Source organism: Aulonocara sp. 'chitande type north' Nkhata Bay, linkage group LG14 (genome assembly GCF_057382095.1).
Source record: "Aulonocara sp. 'chitande type north' Nkhata Bay isolate Kocher_YH1m ecotype deep benthic linkage group LG14, A_spYH_male_GT1.1, whole genome shotgun sequence".
Lineage (NCBI taxonomy): Eukaryota > Metazoa > Chordata > Actinopteri > Cichliformes > Cichlidae > Aulonocara > Aulonocara sp. 'chitande type north' Nkhata Bay.
In genome coordinates this window covers 7,169,779-7,184,622 of record NC_141357.1, presented here as the reverse complement: position 1 = coordinate 7,184,622, position 14,844 = coordinate 7,169,779, and the positions used below count along the sequence as shown (strand labels likewise).

Sequence of the window (14,844 nt, the reverse complement as noted above, 5' to 3'; positions counted from 1 at the left end):
TTTGCCCGTTTCTGGTTCTGGACCAATCAACACTACTTGGAAAGTTTGTGTTGCCCTTACAGTAGGCTAGCAACTTGCAATCAGCTCAAGATAACACCATCTTCTCTATTCTACCACTTCAGTCCACGTTCAGCTCCTCCTCACTTCCCCTCACACACACAGCGACAGCAGAAGAGAGAAACTATAGGCTAAACGAGCATGACAACAGCTGAAGTAACAGTTAAAAAAAAAAAAAAAAGGGCAAGGGACTGAGCAAAGTTTTGGTTAATTATCCATTCTTATGTCATTATGTCTACTGAAACAATTTTTTATATGATCATAATCAAATAGTATGGCCAGGATGAAATCTAATCAAAACTGAAACGTCATGTTGAGGCCTTCCATGAGCCTGTGCTGATCTGTACGTTAAATGTCAGCAGACAGCATCCCGTCTATGACGTCAGGAGAGCATCATAAACATATGACTCTCTGCTTTTAAAGCAAAGGGCAGACAAAGACACTGATGATAGATCTGCAGAGGAACAACCAGCAACAGCAAAAATCCATTGGTGCTGCAGCATGAAAAGCCGTGTGCATCTCCTGCAGGTAGCCTGTCCTACAAAAAGGACAATTACACTAGAAGAGGAAAAGTTCACTGCTCTCCTCCGAGTCTTGATACAAACCTGCAAAGTATGGGAAAAAACATGGATGTGTGTGGATGGTGGATTAGCTCTGGGCTCACTGATGATTAGATAGTAATAACTCAGAACATGGAGGCTCAGATGGATGGGGAAGGAGGGAGACACCCGCACAAACACATACTCATACCTCAGATTATACCCAGCAGAGGAGAGGGGGAGGTGATGGATTGCCTACCGAGACGGTAGTGAAGAAAGCTGAGTGGAGAGACAAGATTGAGAAGAGGTCAAATAAATGGAAGGGTGAGTGGAAAAAAGAGATGGAAAGAAAAAGAGAGAGAGACTGTGGGTCCACAAGATAATTAGATGAAAGGAGAGAAATGAAGGGGGAGTGGATTAGATATAACTAAGAGGTAAAGAAGGACAGATAAAGGAAGAGGGGGGAGAAATGAAACAAGAGAAAAGATCAAGCAACATGAAAACAAAAATTAAATTAAAAAAAAAAAACCCTGCAAAGTAACAGAGAAAGTAGGACGCCGACTTCTCTGTGGCATTTGGAGTTTAATAAGCATTGATTTTACTGTGAGAGGGGCCGACTCTTAAAACCACATGTTGATATCACAATTCAAACTCATAAGATTAATGATGGCATTAATAAAACTTTGGCCTGCTTGGTTACAGCTGCAGTAAAAGCTGTCGGCAACACGCACAGGGCTTATTGATTTATACTTCTGTACTCACAAACTGTATCTCTGCAGACAAATTCCCATCCTACTGCACTTAATTAAGAAATAAATCTGGTATTTTATTGCATCTACCGAATGGCTGCTTTTAAAAGTGGGAGGACTGCAGTTTAGACTGTAATGTTGAAAAATCAACCTTTGTCAGTGAGAACCAATTTCTGAGGTATTAATCAGCGCTGTTACCAGTTTATTATATTGGTGAATGATTCACACTACACTTGCCTTCTCCTGGCCCAACTCTCAACTCCCCCTCCCCTAGTATCTGTCAACCCATCCTTCACCCTCAACGTGTTGCATTTTTCAAAATATTTCAAGTGGGCAGAGAGGAACCTGAACTGGGGAACTACATTATTCTTTAAAACAGCTCCTGGCAGATGTGGAAACTTGATGACTCTGGCAACCCAATGAGTCCCTCAGTGGTAGTTTCACTGTTTCTCCTTAGCCAATTGTCAACAGGAGATAGATGTGCAGGGGAGCAGTCACTGACAACACTGGCCACAAGGATAATGAATAATGTACCCACAGACCAGGCCTCTTACAGCATAGAGCGATACGTGACCCATCAGTGTTGCTGTCAACTGTCAAGCCATGCTTGATCCCATACTTTCGCTGGTATGTGCATTTCCCTGGGTCAAAAGGTCCCCAAGGGTTCACAGACGTCGTAGGAGCAGAGAGACAACAGCAGCAACAAGTGCAAAGGAAACAAAAGTTTTAGCTGTGCAAAGAAGTCCTAAAATTTCTGTATTGAATCTGCCATCATTCTACTTAGGCTAACCTAAGTATATCCATCTGTTCATTATCACATGCTTTGAAGTTATTTTCTGATAAAAGAATTCATCTTGATATACTTTCACACACTTTTGATTGATTGAATCCAGTGTTAATGAGCGGCTCTAGCTCAGGCCGTACAGCTTCCTTGGGGTTCAGTATCCTTGTGCAAGATACTCAACCCCAAGTTGCGAAAGCAAAGAAGAGCTGGTGAATGAGGTATGCTGTATAAAGCACTCTGAACTCTCAGGAAGAGTAGAAAAGCGCTGTATAAGAGCAAGTTCATTTACCATTTCTATTTTACCATACTGGTACCAACTGCCAAATTCACGACATACCCCTGAGGTAAGGGACAGTCCCATAGCTGCACTCTTCTTATTGTGTTTCACTCAAAAACCACTTTATTTGGAATGTAACACCTAGTCTGGATCGAACCTCCTCAGAAACAGAATCTAAGTAACGTATGTAGCAACACTGATGTTACCCACTGGTTTCTGAAACCGGCATTTGAACTCTAAAAGTTAGAGTTGTTCAGCCTGACATGATGCCATACTATGACTTTTGCCGATTTGTCAGGTGAATAATGATGCTAGAATGTACATCAACTTTTAGAAGTATATTTATTGTTCTGTAAAGATGAGTTGGTTCCTGTAACAGTTTCATAGTGGCTATAATAAGGAGAAGAAAAAGTCTCAAACCTTTTAGCCAAGGTTTGAGACTTTAAGAACTAAATGAATACTGTACACATGAATTATCTTAATAAACAGGTAATCACTCAATATAAATACACCCCACACGGGACACAACTCATACCCTCCCTCAAGGTATTGAGCATCCTCTGGTAGCTTTTGTATTTATCCCCGGTTGACTTTTGGGCAGGTGTATGAACATCACCATCTTATTGCTCCAACGAGCAGTGTTATGACTACCACCAGCCTCCTCTCCCTGAGATGACAAAATAAATGTAAGCCAACAGCTGGCTGGAGACGATTCTCTGTGCTGACACTCACATTGGACCCGGGCCACAACCTCTATAGTAAAAGCAATGGATAAGAGTGGCCCAAGTACACACACACACACACACACACACACACACACACACACACACACACACACACACACACACCCCTCAAGTGGCACTGTATCAAATATTGATTAGTGGTCCAAGTCTCCTTGGTTACTTGATATATTAAAGTGAAAGTTCTCACTCACTCACTCTCTCTCACACACACACACACACACACACACACACACGATCTCTGTGTGAGTGTCAGTTGTGTTGCTTCCTGGATCTGGCAGGTAGCTGAAAAGTGATGACATCTGAGCACCCCCACAGTGCGTCAGAGTGTGATACCCAACACATGGCCGCATGAGCAGTACACACATGTGGCTCATGTACAACGTACGTTTAAGAAGCGTGTGTGCGTGCGTGTGTACGGAGTAGATTTGAATGGAGGAACAGAGCCCATTCACTGCACAAGCTGCTGGTTCGTTAAATGTGGTCCATGAAGGGTGTCTTACACCACAATCACAGAGTCTCTGCTACGTTGCCTCGATGATGGAGACTCTGAAGTGAATGAAATGGGTGCACAATGATAATATGAAAGATGCTGGAGACTGTAGTGGGATAGCTGTAGCTCAGGGTTACAAGTCATTGTGAGCCACATGGACCAAAGCTCTGTCACGTCATTTAGTCCATAGAGTTTATTTCATAGAAAAGAAAGAATATTTTACTCATGAATACATGTTGATCACTGTGCAATTACATGTTCCAAAAGATTCATACAGTCTCATAAACATAGAATTGATCCATTAAAAATACATCCTGCCATCTTACATACACTAGCTGACATGACCATTGCCTTTCTGCCTAATCATATTTTATGCATGTGGTTACTATGTTTAAGCTTCCTCACAGCTTCTTCTTGTAATTCTGTGCAGACACAGTTTTTACATGCAGGTGCATTTAAACACAGGTTATACACAGGACACATAGCTGCTAGTAAGACCAACAGACCCTGCACCTCACACGGGTCCCTGAATGCCGACATGGGAAGTATCACTGGTTAATCAGTGCGCGTACCATTGTCTGTCTGTGCGAGTCTGGGTATGTGTGTCCCATGACAAATGTGTCCATTCCACCATTTGGACAGGCCATCAGGATATCAGACGCTTTTCTGCTCTGCTGTTCAAATCCATCTTTTTACACCACCATCAAGTGGAGGAACACAGACAGAGGAAGAGAAGAAGAAGAAGGAAGATGAATGAAAACAGCACAGGAGCAAGAGAGGAGGGCTGCGAGGAAGGAGCTGAAGAGCAGGGAAGATGAAAGGGAAGAAGACATGAGCACGCGAGCAACTGTTGGTCGCTAGGCGCCTGACGGTCACCATGGCAACATGCGGCGCCACGCTGAGCTCCTGCTGACATCACACCTGTTGAAGCAAAGCGCGCGCGCGCGCGCGCGTGCGTGCGTGCGTGCGTGTGTGTCTCTCTCTCTCTCTCTTGGAGCCAATTAGACTGAGGAGGACTCAGGGACAGAAACAGACAGAAGAAGAAAAAGGACAGCTGTGTAGATTTGATCACCTCCTGGGCACAGCTGCTTACATGTGGCACACGTGTGTGTGTGTGTGTGTGTGTGTGTGTGTGTGTGTGTCTCTCTCTCTCTCTCTCTCTCTCTCTCTCTCTCTCTCGGAGCCAATTAGACTGAGGAGGACTCAGGGACAGAAACAGACAGAAGAAGAAAAAGGACAGCTGTGTAGATTTGATCACCTCCTGGGCACAGCTGCTTACATGTGGCACGTGTGTGTGTGTGTGTGTGTGTGTGTGTGTGTCCCTTTCTCTTCTGAGATGAGAGAGTCTGTGACATCAGCAGCAAGACCAGCACATGCTTCCAAAAGCTTCAGGTGACCACCCTCCCTCTCACCACAGCAACAGAAACAAAAAGATGGAGACAATGCAATGGAGGGAACAAAAATAGACACTTTTATTACCAGCCTGTTTGTCTCAGCCCCTGTATTACCACAAGAAAACAGCTTTATATCTTTTTTCCCTGAGAATTAAAGCAAGAAAAAAAAAATCAATTAACTGAGACGAGAGCAACAAAAACAGAGAACAAGGGGTGGGGGGGTGGGGGGAGCTAATGGTGCTGATGCTGATTTGCTTTGGCAAGTCCCATCAGTTCTCTGAGCCACATCTGTGGATGAATAAAGCTTGACTGGGATTTGAATTGGTGCATCGCTGTGAGTTACTGTCTACCGCTCCACTCTGTGTGTCTGTGCTCGGCAGGGCAACTTTCTCTTGTCAGCTGAATATTTTATGTCCGTTCTCATGGCTGAGCTCTTTTAACAGAATTCTCACACACACACACACACACACACACACACACACACACACACACACACACACACACACACACACACACACACACACACACACACACACACACACACCCCCCTTGTGTAATCCTTACCCTTCAACCCTGTCTGGTGTGGGGGATTCGATTTAAAACGGTCAATTTCACATCAGAAGCAGTATCTTTATGCCATCAACCTTTAGAGCAAAATAACACGCAGGGAGAAATTCGATTATCTCACCTGTGATTATCATACAGAATTAAATTATTCTGGGGGCTACATACAGGAACTTCAGCCAAACTTTAAAACTGATTTTTCCTCTTTTTATAGAGAGAAATAATAGTAATAATAATTGGATGAAATGAAAAAACAGAATACAGCACAGACGTGTGTGACCAATCAATGCAGTGTGAACAGGCAGGCTGAGGATAAGAAGATTATCCCTGACATCCACAGATTACACACACACACACACACACACACACAAAACACTACTGTAGAGGACAAGAGGGACCGCCGAGATTACTCTTCCTCTCCGGAGTCCCTGTTTTCTCCGGCAAACACATTCCCACCTTTAGCACCAGTGTAGCGCTCTGAAGCTCAATGCTGCACCCTGCTGGTTATGTGGCACAAGAATAAGACCTTCCCCAAGGACTCCACTGGGTGGTTGAACAGCTAACAGTCGGTGAAAAGACCGTATGCTCACTCTTGTGGTAACCGTTTTCCACTTTATGGTCCTTAAATTGAGGTAATTTGAGTATATAAAATCACTGTCAATCCTTTAAGACCTATGTTACAGATAAAACCTGTGGTCTGTTGAGAGTCTGCCATCATTTTATAGTTTGTTTAATTTTAATCATATGTAAATTACTAAAGATGGAAAAAAAAATGTCCTAAATATGAATATACTGTTTTTTTGTGTTCTCCCCTCTTGTGACTTGTGATATGATTCTCCATGGAGAATCATATCACAAGTCATTAGCCCTTAAATTTGTAACTTATAGGCATTTAAAATTCAGAGCTCTTTAAATTGCTGATGTCTCAAAGTTTAAAGGGACTTTTTCGTCACTTGCTCAGAGGGGGTCGTGCATGGAAAGGGCAGCAATGCCACTGCTGATGGTGCAGGACTGGACTCTGTCTCTTAAGGGAATGATAGATGAGCACAGCTGGTAGGGCAAATGCAATAACGGTTTAAAAGTCACCAGTTACAAGCTAAAAATTAAATGAATATATTGTTCAGTTCACAGGTGCCGTTGTGAGTTTCTGACCCTCCTCCAGGATCAGCTTCTGAGCACTGCTGCAACACAAGTATAACCGTTGTGTCTGGGAAATGTCCTTTACAAAGACAACACCTGTCCCCAGGGCTGGACTGGGACAAAAAAAAAATCGGCCCGGGCATTTTGACTAGAGACCGGCCCACCAAAAATGTGACGTCATTCAGGGGTAAAACCGCAAAGGATTCTGGGAACTTGTGGCAAGAGGTACTAGCGCATGCAGGCTTTCAATTGAACTCAGTTACACAGCGATAAAAAGAAACACAAAAAATGGCAATAGCCGGTGTTGTGCCAAAAAGCGATTGTCTGCCAAAAACTGATTTCCGGTATTTGCCAAAAACTGATTGCTCGTATTTAAATTGCTATAAGTAACTTGTTGGGCTATAATATGTGAAACATATGTCAAATGCATCCCTCATGGATGACATAAAGTCATCTCTCCATCTCCATCTCTCTCTCCTGCTCTTTTATTTCTCTCTCTTGCTCCATCTCTCTCTGCTGCTCTTCTGTCTCCTCTGTCACAGACTTCTCCACTTTTGATGATAAATCAGCCTGGTGCAACATGTAAGGATTGGCACAATTTGTTAAGATTTTGAGGAGTTTGAGAAACTAACCTTAAGCATAAAATAAAATTTACTATCAGTAACTTCATAGCACCCGCCCAGCAGTATATAAACTCTGTCATGCTAGCTAGTAGCAGTACCAGTTATTCTAAGCGACTGTAAAAAGTCAGCACAACGAAAACAAACTACAACTAAACTTGGTTTATATCTGACACAGAGAGACAGCAGGTCATAACTTCTTACCTGAAGTTCAGTTCCTCTGCCACTATGACCGGCGGCCGCCTCGGGTCTCTCCTCCTCTTGCCTCCCCTTTCCCTTATCCACCTGCTGGCCTCCACCACTTGCTGATGTTGCTAAATCTGTGGAAGCTATGCCATAGCTACCGCCAAACAATTCAGTTATTTTTACACATTTGGCAGCGTCTGCCTGAAGGGCTTGTTTCTTTTTGGCCATAATTTTTTCTGCACCTCCTTCCCTTTTTTGTTCTCCATTTTCTTCAGTTCGTCTATAAGATTGCTAAACAAGGGGGAGGGTGCATCCAACCTCCTCGGCTGTAATTGGTCCAGCCCAGAGTCGATCATGACCAAATGGCCAATCCAACACCTTTCATTATTTATACCCAAAATCGATCGGCCCATAAAAACAAAAAATCGCCAGCGGCTCGCTGGCCAGTCCAGCTATGTCTGTCCCTATGTGTTAGTTTATTGTGTCAGACCCCCCCCCCCAAAAAAAAAAAAAAAAAAAAAAAAAAAAACAACACACCCACGAACACACCCACCCACAATTGTTCAAAACGAAAAAGAAAAAAAAAAAATCCCGCCCGGCTGAGAAACAAAAGCCACACAACAAAAGCCTAAAAATAAACACCAGGTTAAGTATCTCCCATGATTTATGCTAATTTCAAGAGCACATTCTTGGGTTCTGAGTTTAAATTTAAATATAAGGCCATGTATGCATCACTACATTCTTATTAGGATTTTACTCTCATCTAATGAGCCCATCCTTTTTATACCATTCCCTAAAAATTGACCAGCAATAAAGCTGACATTAAACACACATTAACAGACCATCAGCATCTTACAGCTCACTTGTACTCTAATGCTGACCATATTGAAACCCACTCTACTTGTTGTTCAGGCTGCACCGAGTTGCTGGGACTTCTATACATCATTAAAGAAAAAAAAACAAAAAAAAACACAGTGTCGACATGGAGCTGAAACGATGACAGCACCTGTGGGGCCGCAGAATGCAGAGGACAGGCTACAGACTGCTCCTGGCTGTGCCATTCAGCATCGTTAAACAGCAGTAAATGAAAAGGGAGATGTGAGTTTGTTTCTCTGCTCTCTCTCTCTGTGTGTGTGTGTGTGTGTGTGTGTGTGTGTGTGTGTGTGTGTGTGTGTGTGTGTGTGTGTGTGTGTGTGTGAGAGAGAGAGAGAGAGAAAAGTGTGAATTAGAAAACAGTGTGAGCAATAATAAAGAGATTGTGCAGAACTCCGCAACAGGATTGTGTATATCTGTGTGTCCATATCCATGCACAAGTCATAACCCACAGCAATGAATAAATAAAAAAGTGTGTGTGTTTCAGGTTTATATTAACATGTTCTAAGCCGGTCGATTTGTGGCTTATGCCTTTGCCTCACTCTGTGTGTGTTTATATTTGCCTTTTCCCTCCTGCAGAGAGAAAAGTGTGTGTGGCCGCAGGGCTATCCACATCCCCTCTCTCATGCTTGAAGCTACCTGCTGAGGGACTAATCCATTGAATCGCTGGCATTTTGGTGTCCTGATCAGTGTAGAGATGATGAGAGGAGGCAAAAGAGATGGACTGGTAGCTGAGTCATCAGCTGTCAGCAAAACAACGGCAAAACTCATCACTCAGATGAGAGCAGAGGACACACACACACACACAGAAAAAAAATCTGCTGATTTTAGGACAAACATGTCTATATGATTGCACCGATCACTTATGAACAGCAGAGGGCAGTCCATTAACACTGAATAGGCAGCAGCATGGTCAACAACCCTTGAGCAGTCTGATGAAGCCTAAGTTACTGTCCACTGATCCAAGCCGCTGCAAAACATTTACATTTGCACACCACGATTGGTGGCTGGCCTAACCCCAACCCTTCTGAAGGTTACAGGATTTTTAAGAGGGAGGCTTGCATGTGAGCACAGTGCAAGTTAGTCAAATACATTCATTTTTGCAGCACCTGCAACAAAAACCTGGAATAGCAAACATGCTGCTTGTATTGTGTGGCCAATGCTGACCAGGAACAGAAATGCATGCATTTTCAGAAACGCGTACAACATTTACTGTTTCTGCTTTCAGACCTCTGAAGCAGACATCATTATAGGAGATAACCCTAACTTAACCCTATCTGCTGGAGAAAGGCAAAACTGATTTTTCTTTTTCGGATGTGTCATTTTAAACAATGAGTTTATTTGTTCCCTGATTGCCAAGACTTAGGATAACAGTAAGAGCAAAAATTACATTCTGTGATAGCCTAGAGTTAGAATCAAGGTTTTCACCTTTGATGACTTAGACCTCAGATGGTGATGTCAGCACACTAATTTGCTGACACAAATTTTCCTAAAACTTTGGCACTACTGTGAAAAACAAACAATGTGCTGAGGGGAGCTTGCAAGATATTAATTTTTGGGGAAGCTAAAAAACCTGGAAAATATAAAGCTAGTGTAGGTCGAGAAGTAGAAAGTCTCAACATGTCCCTAAGGTTTGGAAGAGAAGTTTTGGTTTTTGGGTTGTTGTTGTTTTTTTTTGCTTGTTTTATCAGTTTGGATTGTTAACTCGCAACTTTTTAATCAGCTTTACTGCAACGTTACGCCCACACCATACAGGACATGATGTCGTTGCTCGCACTGACAATAAGCACACAACCCACAGGTGCCTTTGTCTGCTGATTTAAGTCAGAACAGTGTGTGTCCTTAAAATAACGCTAAAAAAGAGAAACGTCTTCATTCAGCATTTCTGCAGTAGTAGAAAGGAATGAGCTATTTATAAATTAATATTACTGCACTAACAACCAGGCAAGCTCCAACAGCTCAGCCAGTCATTAGGATCTTTTTATGTATGGTTCCTGTCAAGAGTTTATGTGCACTCATTATGGTCATTGTTTTAACAATAATGGGATTTCATTGAATTCTCCAAACTCCCCTTTCTCTGTGGCTCAGAGACCGCACAGCATGCAATTGTAAGAGTCAAGTTTCTTAATTTTCTCTTAGTGATCATGACTGACTAAAGCTGGGATCTCTCCCCTGGGCTTTTACCGCACTCATTGGACTGAAAAACAGTGAAATAGACCAGTGTGATCAATGCATATCTGAAAAAAACAAAAAGCAAAACAGAAATGTCTCCCCTGCACCCTCTACCGTCAGCCAGGTTTTCACCCACCCCTGAGATGGGTGAAGAAAGAGGCCCCAAATCGACACCTTCAGTCTTGACTAAAGTTTGTGGGTGATCATATGGACAATCATAAAGACTTTTATGTTCACATGAGATAAAAATGAAGGTATCTTGCCATAATTATCAGAGTTTGAATGAGTACCTAAAACTGTACTGCAGAGCATGATGGGGTTAGCATCATTTCCTGGGGCTGTTTTGCTACCAGTGACTTTGGCACAGTGAACAGAGTGATTGCAATAATAAAGTACATTAAAAGCTCATTGGAGAAATCTGGTTAAAACAGGCCAAATATCATTTGAAAACCTGAACTCTGACCATTGTTACAAATAGACCATTTAACTCACATATTAAATCAGACCAGTGCCAGAAAATTTTTGATGGCTTTTGAACTTCTTTTATTTCAGAAAACCAAAACTTGTGAACTGCACTCTTTTTGAACTCTTATAAAAAGGTGTATTTTATAAATAATTATTCCACAGGAAAAAAAATAACCGTTTGAAAAAAAAACATTCAAGCCCAATACTGTAAAAGTAACACTCCATGTAAACTCCAACTGTAGGCAATTAATCCCTCTGATGGAGATTTATCCTGATTTGGGTCTGAATCAGTCTGTACCAGTGTCAGTCTGGATTTAGACTTCTTGACAAATAAAGCTTGACCAAGAATTAAACTGGTACCTCAGTCTCAGTTACCATCTGAGACAGACAGTCTGTGCATGTGCCTTCAAAATCCAACATAAATGTCAAAGACTTTCCCTTTGTAATGTTGTGTTAACAACCTCTTTCATCCTGCAAAGCATTCTATACACAATCTTATCTAATCTTATCTGCCTGAATAACATGCACACACACTCATAATTATTTTTTATCCCCACCAACAGCAGGGAGAGAAAGGCTGGGGAATGTTCACATGAATTCAGCCATGCAGTAAAAAGCTCCAAGGATTGCCTTTGTGAGCATTTTCTTGCACTTTTGACTCTTTTCTTCCTTTAACTCTCCGGTAAGCTAAATGCTTCAAGCTAAACATAAGGCAGAGGAGCCATTTTAGAGTTATCAAAGTGCCTTTGGCACTACATTTTCAACACAAAGGTAATAGTGACCAAACAATTTTCCTCAAGCTGGGGAAGTCTCAGGCTCCTCTATGTAAATATGAGTGTGTACTGTTTATATGTCTATTAATGGGGCTCACACACTATAGCACTTCTTTTCTATGACTGTCCTGAGCTAAATCATTGCAAAGACTGACTTAATTTTTTTTCTTCCCAATAACAATTTAGAAAAACCATCAACTTTCGTCCAAGCCCTGGAAATGTCCAGAATTCCAGTAATTTAGTAAGGTCCCTAACCTCCCTCCTAAAAGCCCCTATGACCAGGGTAAACACACTTTATAGTAATCGAACTGTGCCATACTGGAGCTGTCAGTCAGTGGGCACATGGCCAAACCACAGTAAAACCCGATGTTCAGCGATCTTGTCTTGTCAGTACTGTGGGACACTCACATCCAAGGCAGACATTATCGACCACCAGAAAATGTCACAGAGAAGTCCTATAGCTATATCACACATGACAAGATATAACGAAAAAGGCCAAAAAGTAAACTGTATAGCAATGAGCAATGGCCCACTGATCACCGCAGTGGCAGGATTTTAGATTATATGTCACAAATGTTCAAACAAAAGAGGAAATTTTTGGTGCTGGCACTAAAAAGATTTTAGTTAAAGCCAAACGGGAACTCTCCAACTTTGCACTTTTTTCACACCAATTTTGTTCATTTGAGTGTCATTAAATCACGCTAAGCAAATGGTCAGAAATAATCTCATCAGTGGCCCTTATTCCAGAAACCGGTATGAGGCTGTGTGGTCTGAAACTTACTCCGACACTTGGCACAGCGGCCCTTGTCGTACTCCAGCAGGTCCAATGTCCGGCTTCGATCGCTGACTGATCGCCTCTGCCCGCTCTCCCTCAGCCGAGCGGCCTCCTCTTTGGCGTACACCCCGAGCTCCTGGGTGTAACGCCCATACATCTGGAAATGGACACAGTCATATTTTTAGGTTTCAAGGAACATACATATTAAACATGCCCCTAGACGTCAGTAACAAATCAAAAATACAGTTCAATGAGGATCACCAAAAGTCTGTATCAACACAGGAGGCGTTCAGGCGCAGTCTTAAGCGTAGGTCACCTGCCTCTTACAACTGCTCAGAGCTCGAAGTGCAAAATAAATAGAAAATGAAAAACAGATGTGATGCTCTGGTTACTTGGAGCTCCTGGTTACTATTATGTGTGCAGTGAAAACATGGCATGAAAACTGCAGTGCAACACTTTCTGTGTAAATACAACATGAGATACACTCTGCTGAAATTCTGCCCTATGCTTGTGATGCATTAACTTGAGTTTTGATAGCGGCTGCTCCACTCAGCATCCCAGGCCACATTCTTCCACCAAAGGATAACTCTTTTAAAATGGCGCCATTCAAATACTGCTGTTGATGCGTAAGATCAAGTTAGGGTTAGGTCTGGGTAAATTTAACCACAGTTAAGCATAAAAGATTGATTTCATTAAGAAAAGATTGACTTTCAAGAAACGTTACACTGTAGTATTATATAATACTCCTTATGACTCAGTGTTTGTTTACTCGATGGGTTCCTCCTGTGTGTTTGAGATCTTACTGTATGTCTATTAGCTTGGTTTGCGTCCTCGCTTTTTCACAGGTTTACGTAATAAATTTATGCTCAGCAATAGACTCAGTGACTCCTTACTGGCTGTAATCTGTGACCTCAGTACAGGAACCTTCCATCTCAAACTGACTCCCTCCAAAAGCTGCATCTCTCACACACACACACACACACACACACACACACACACACACACACACACACACACACACACACACACACACAAAAGTCAAGTCAGCAATACAAGAGGCAGGAAATGTCAAGTTTTATGCACCACCTAGATGGCAGCTCGCCCTCCCATAGTAATCTTGGGTACTGGACAGGAACTGGGGCACTGATGATTTCCTCTTGGCCCCCGCCCCCTCCACTCTCAACAGAGCAAGGCTTTTAAAACTTCCTGAAGCAGGTCATGCAAGGCCATCAAGGCCGCATCAAAGTTGCTGTGTGATGTTCAAAATTTGGATACTTATAAACCCAATTCTTTACATGCAAACACATTCAGACTTTTGCAAAATGTTGCACACATCACAGTGTTAGTCCAAAGTGAACAGGACAAATAAGGAAATGGGGTATAATGAAGCCTCATTCCTGAAGTGTTTCAGTATATACTTTCATCAGCACTCACTTGGTTGTGAAAGGTCCCAAAAAGTGTATCGGACTATATTTGGTCATGTTCAATAGAAGCAAGAATAAGAACACAGTGCTAGATACTCTACAGTTCAAGCTGTCCCTTTGGGAATCAGCAATGTACTCTCATTAAAATCTTCTGCTTTGTTTTCACTGGTGGGTAAAATCTACAACGTAGTGGTGGAAATAACAGTGTTAGAAGTGTAACGAAGGTTATTGTTGGTGGTGGTTTAGTTGTTTGAGAATATTGCTGCCTATAGTAAATTGCAAAAATACTGACAGCCGCCAGTGCTGCCCCTCAGCCTCCTAGTAGATGCACCTATTGTATCAATTTGAAAGTCCTAGGTGACTTTCTTCTCGTTGAGGTCAAAGTCACCGAGATTTGAACTTATCAAGATTTTTAGCAGACGCACTGACAATATCTCATCGCTTCATTTTTGCGTTATCGGGTCCACAAAGTTGAGTATCAACACTGCTCAAACAACAATTGGCATCATGTCTTTTTATACTGACATCGGGTGTCCACTGTAGACTTAATGCTCAAGTATTTTGGACAAAATTCACAGTCAGACTCAAACTTGGTAATTCTTTAGGTACTTTTTGGCTGCTCCTTTATTTCCAAATGGGTCGCCACACCAGCCGTTTGATTTGGCACAGACCTGAGGTTTGTGTATCCTCCCAAAGTTGAACTGGGGATGTGTCTAATAAAACACAATGAAGTGGAATCACATAACATGACTTTTCTGTGAAGTTGTAACAGGCTCTCCAACTCTACTCCCTCCTCATCGTTCCATGAATCCCGCTCCC

General features: G+C 42.3%; 1 protein-coding gene across 5 annotated transcripts in view; it reads right to left on the bottom strand.

Annotated features, from left to right (window-relative positions):
- LOC147313991 (chloride channel protein 2-like) overlaps nt 1–14,844 on the bottom strand; it is a 190,858-nt gene that overhangs the window by 118,520 nt on the left and 57,494 nt on the right. For all 5 annotated transcript variants that reach the window (XM_086260743.1, XM_086260747.1, XM_086260744.1 and 2 more), the window contains exon 2: nt 12,608–12,758. In XM_086260743.1, coding sequence (XP_086116869.1) covers nt 12,608–12,758 — 151 coding nt within the window. The remainder of the gene's footprint in view (nt 1–12,607; nt 12,759–14,844) is intronic.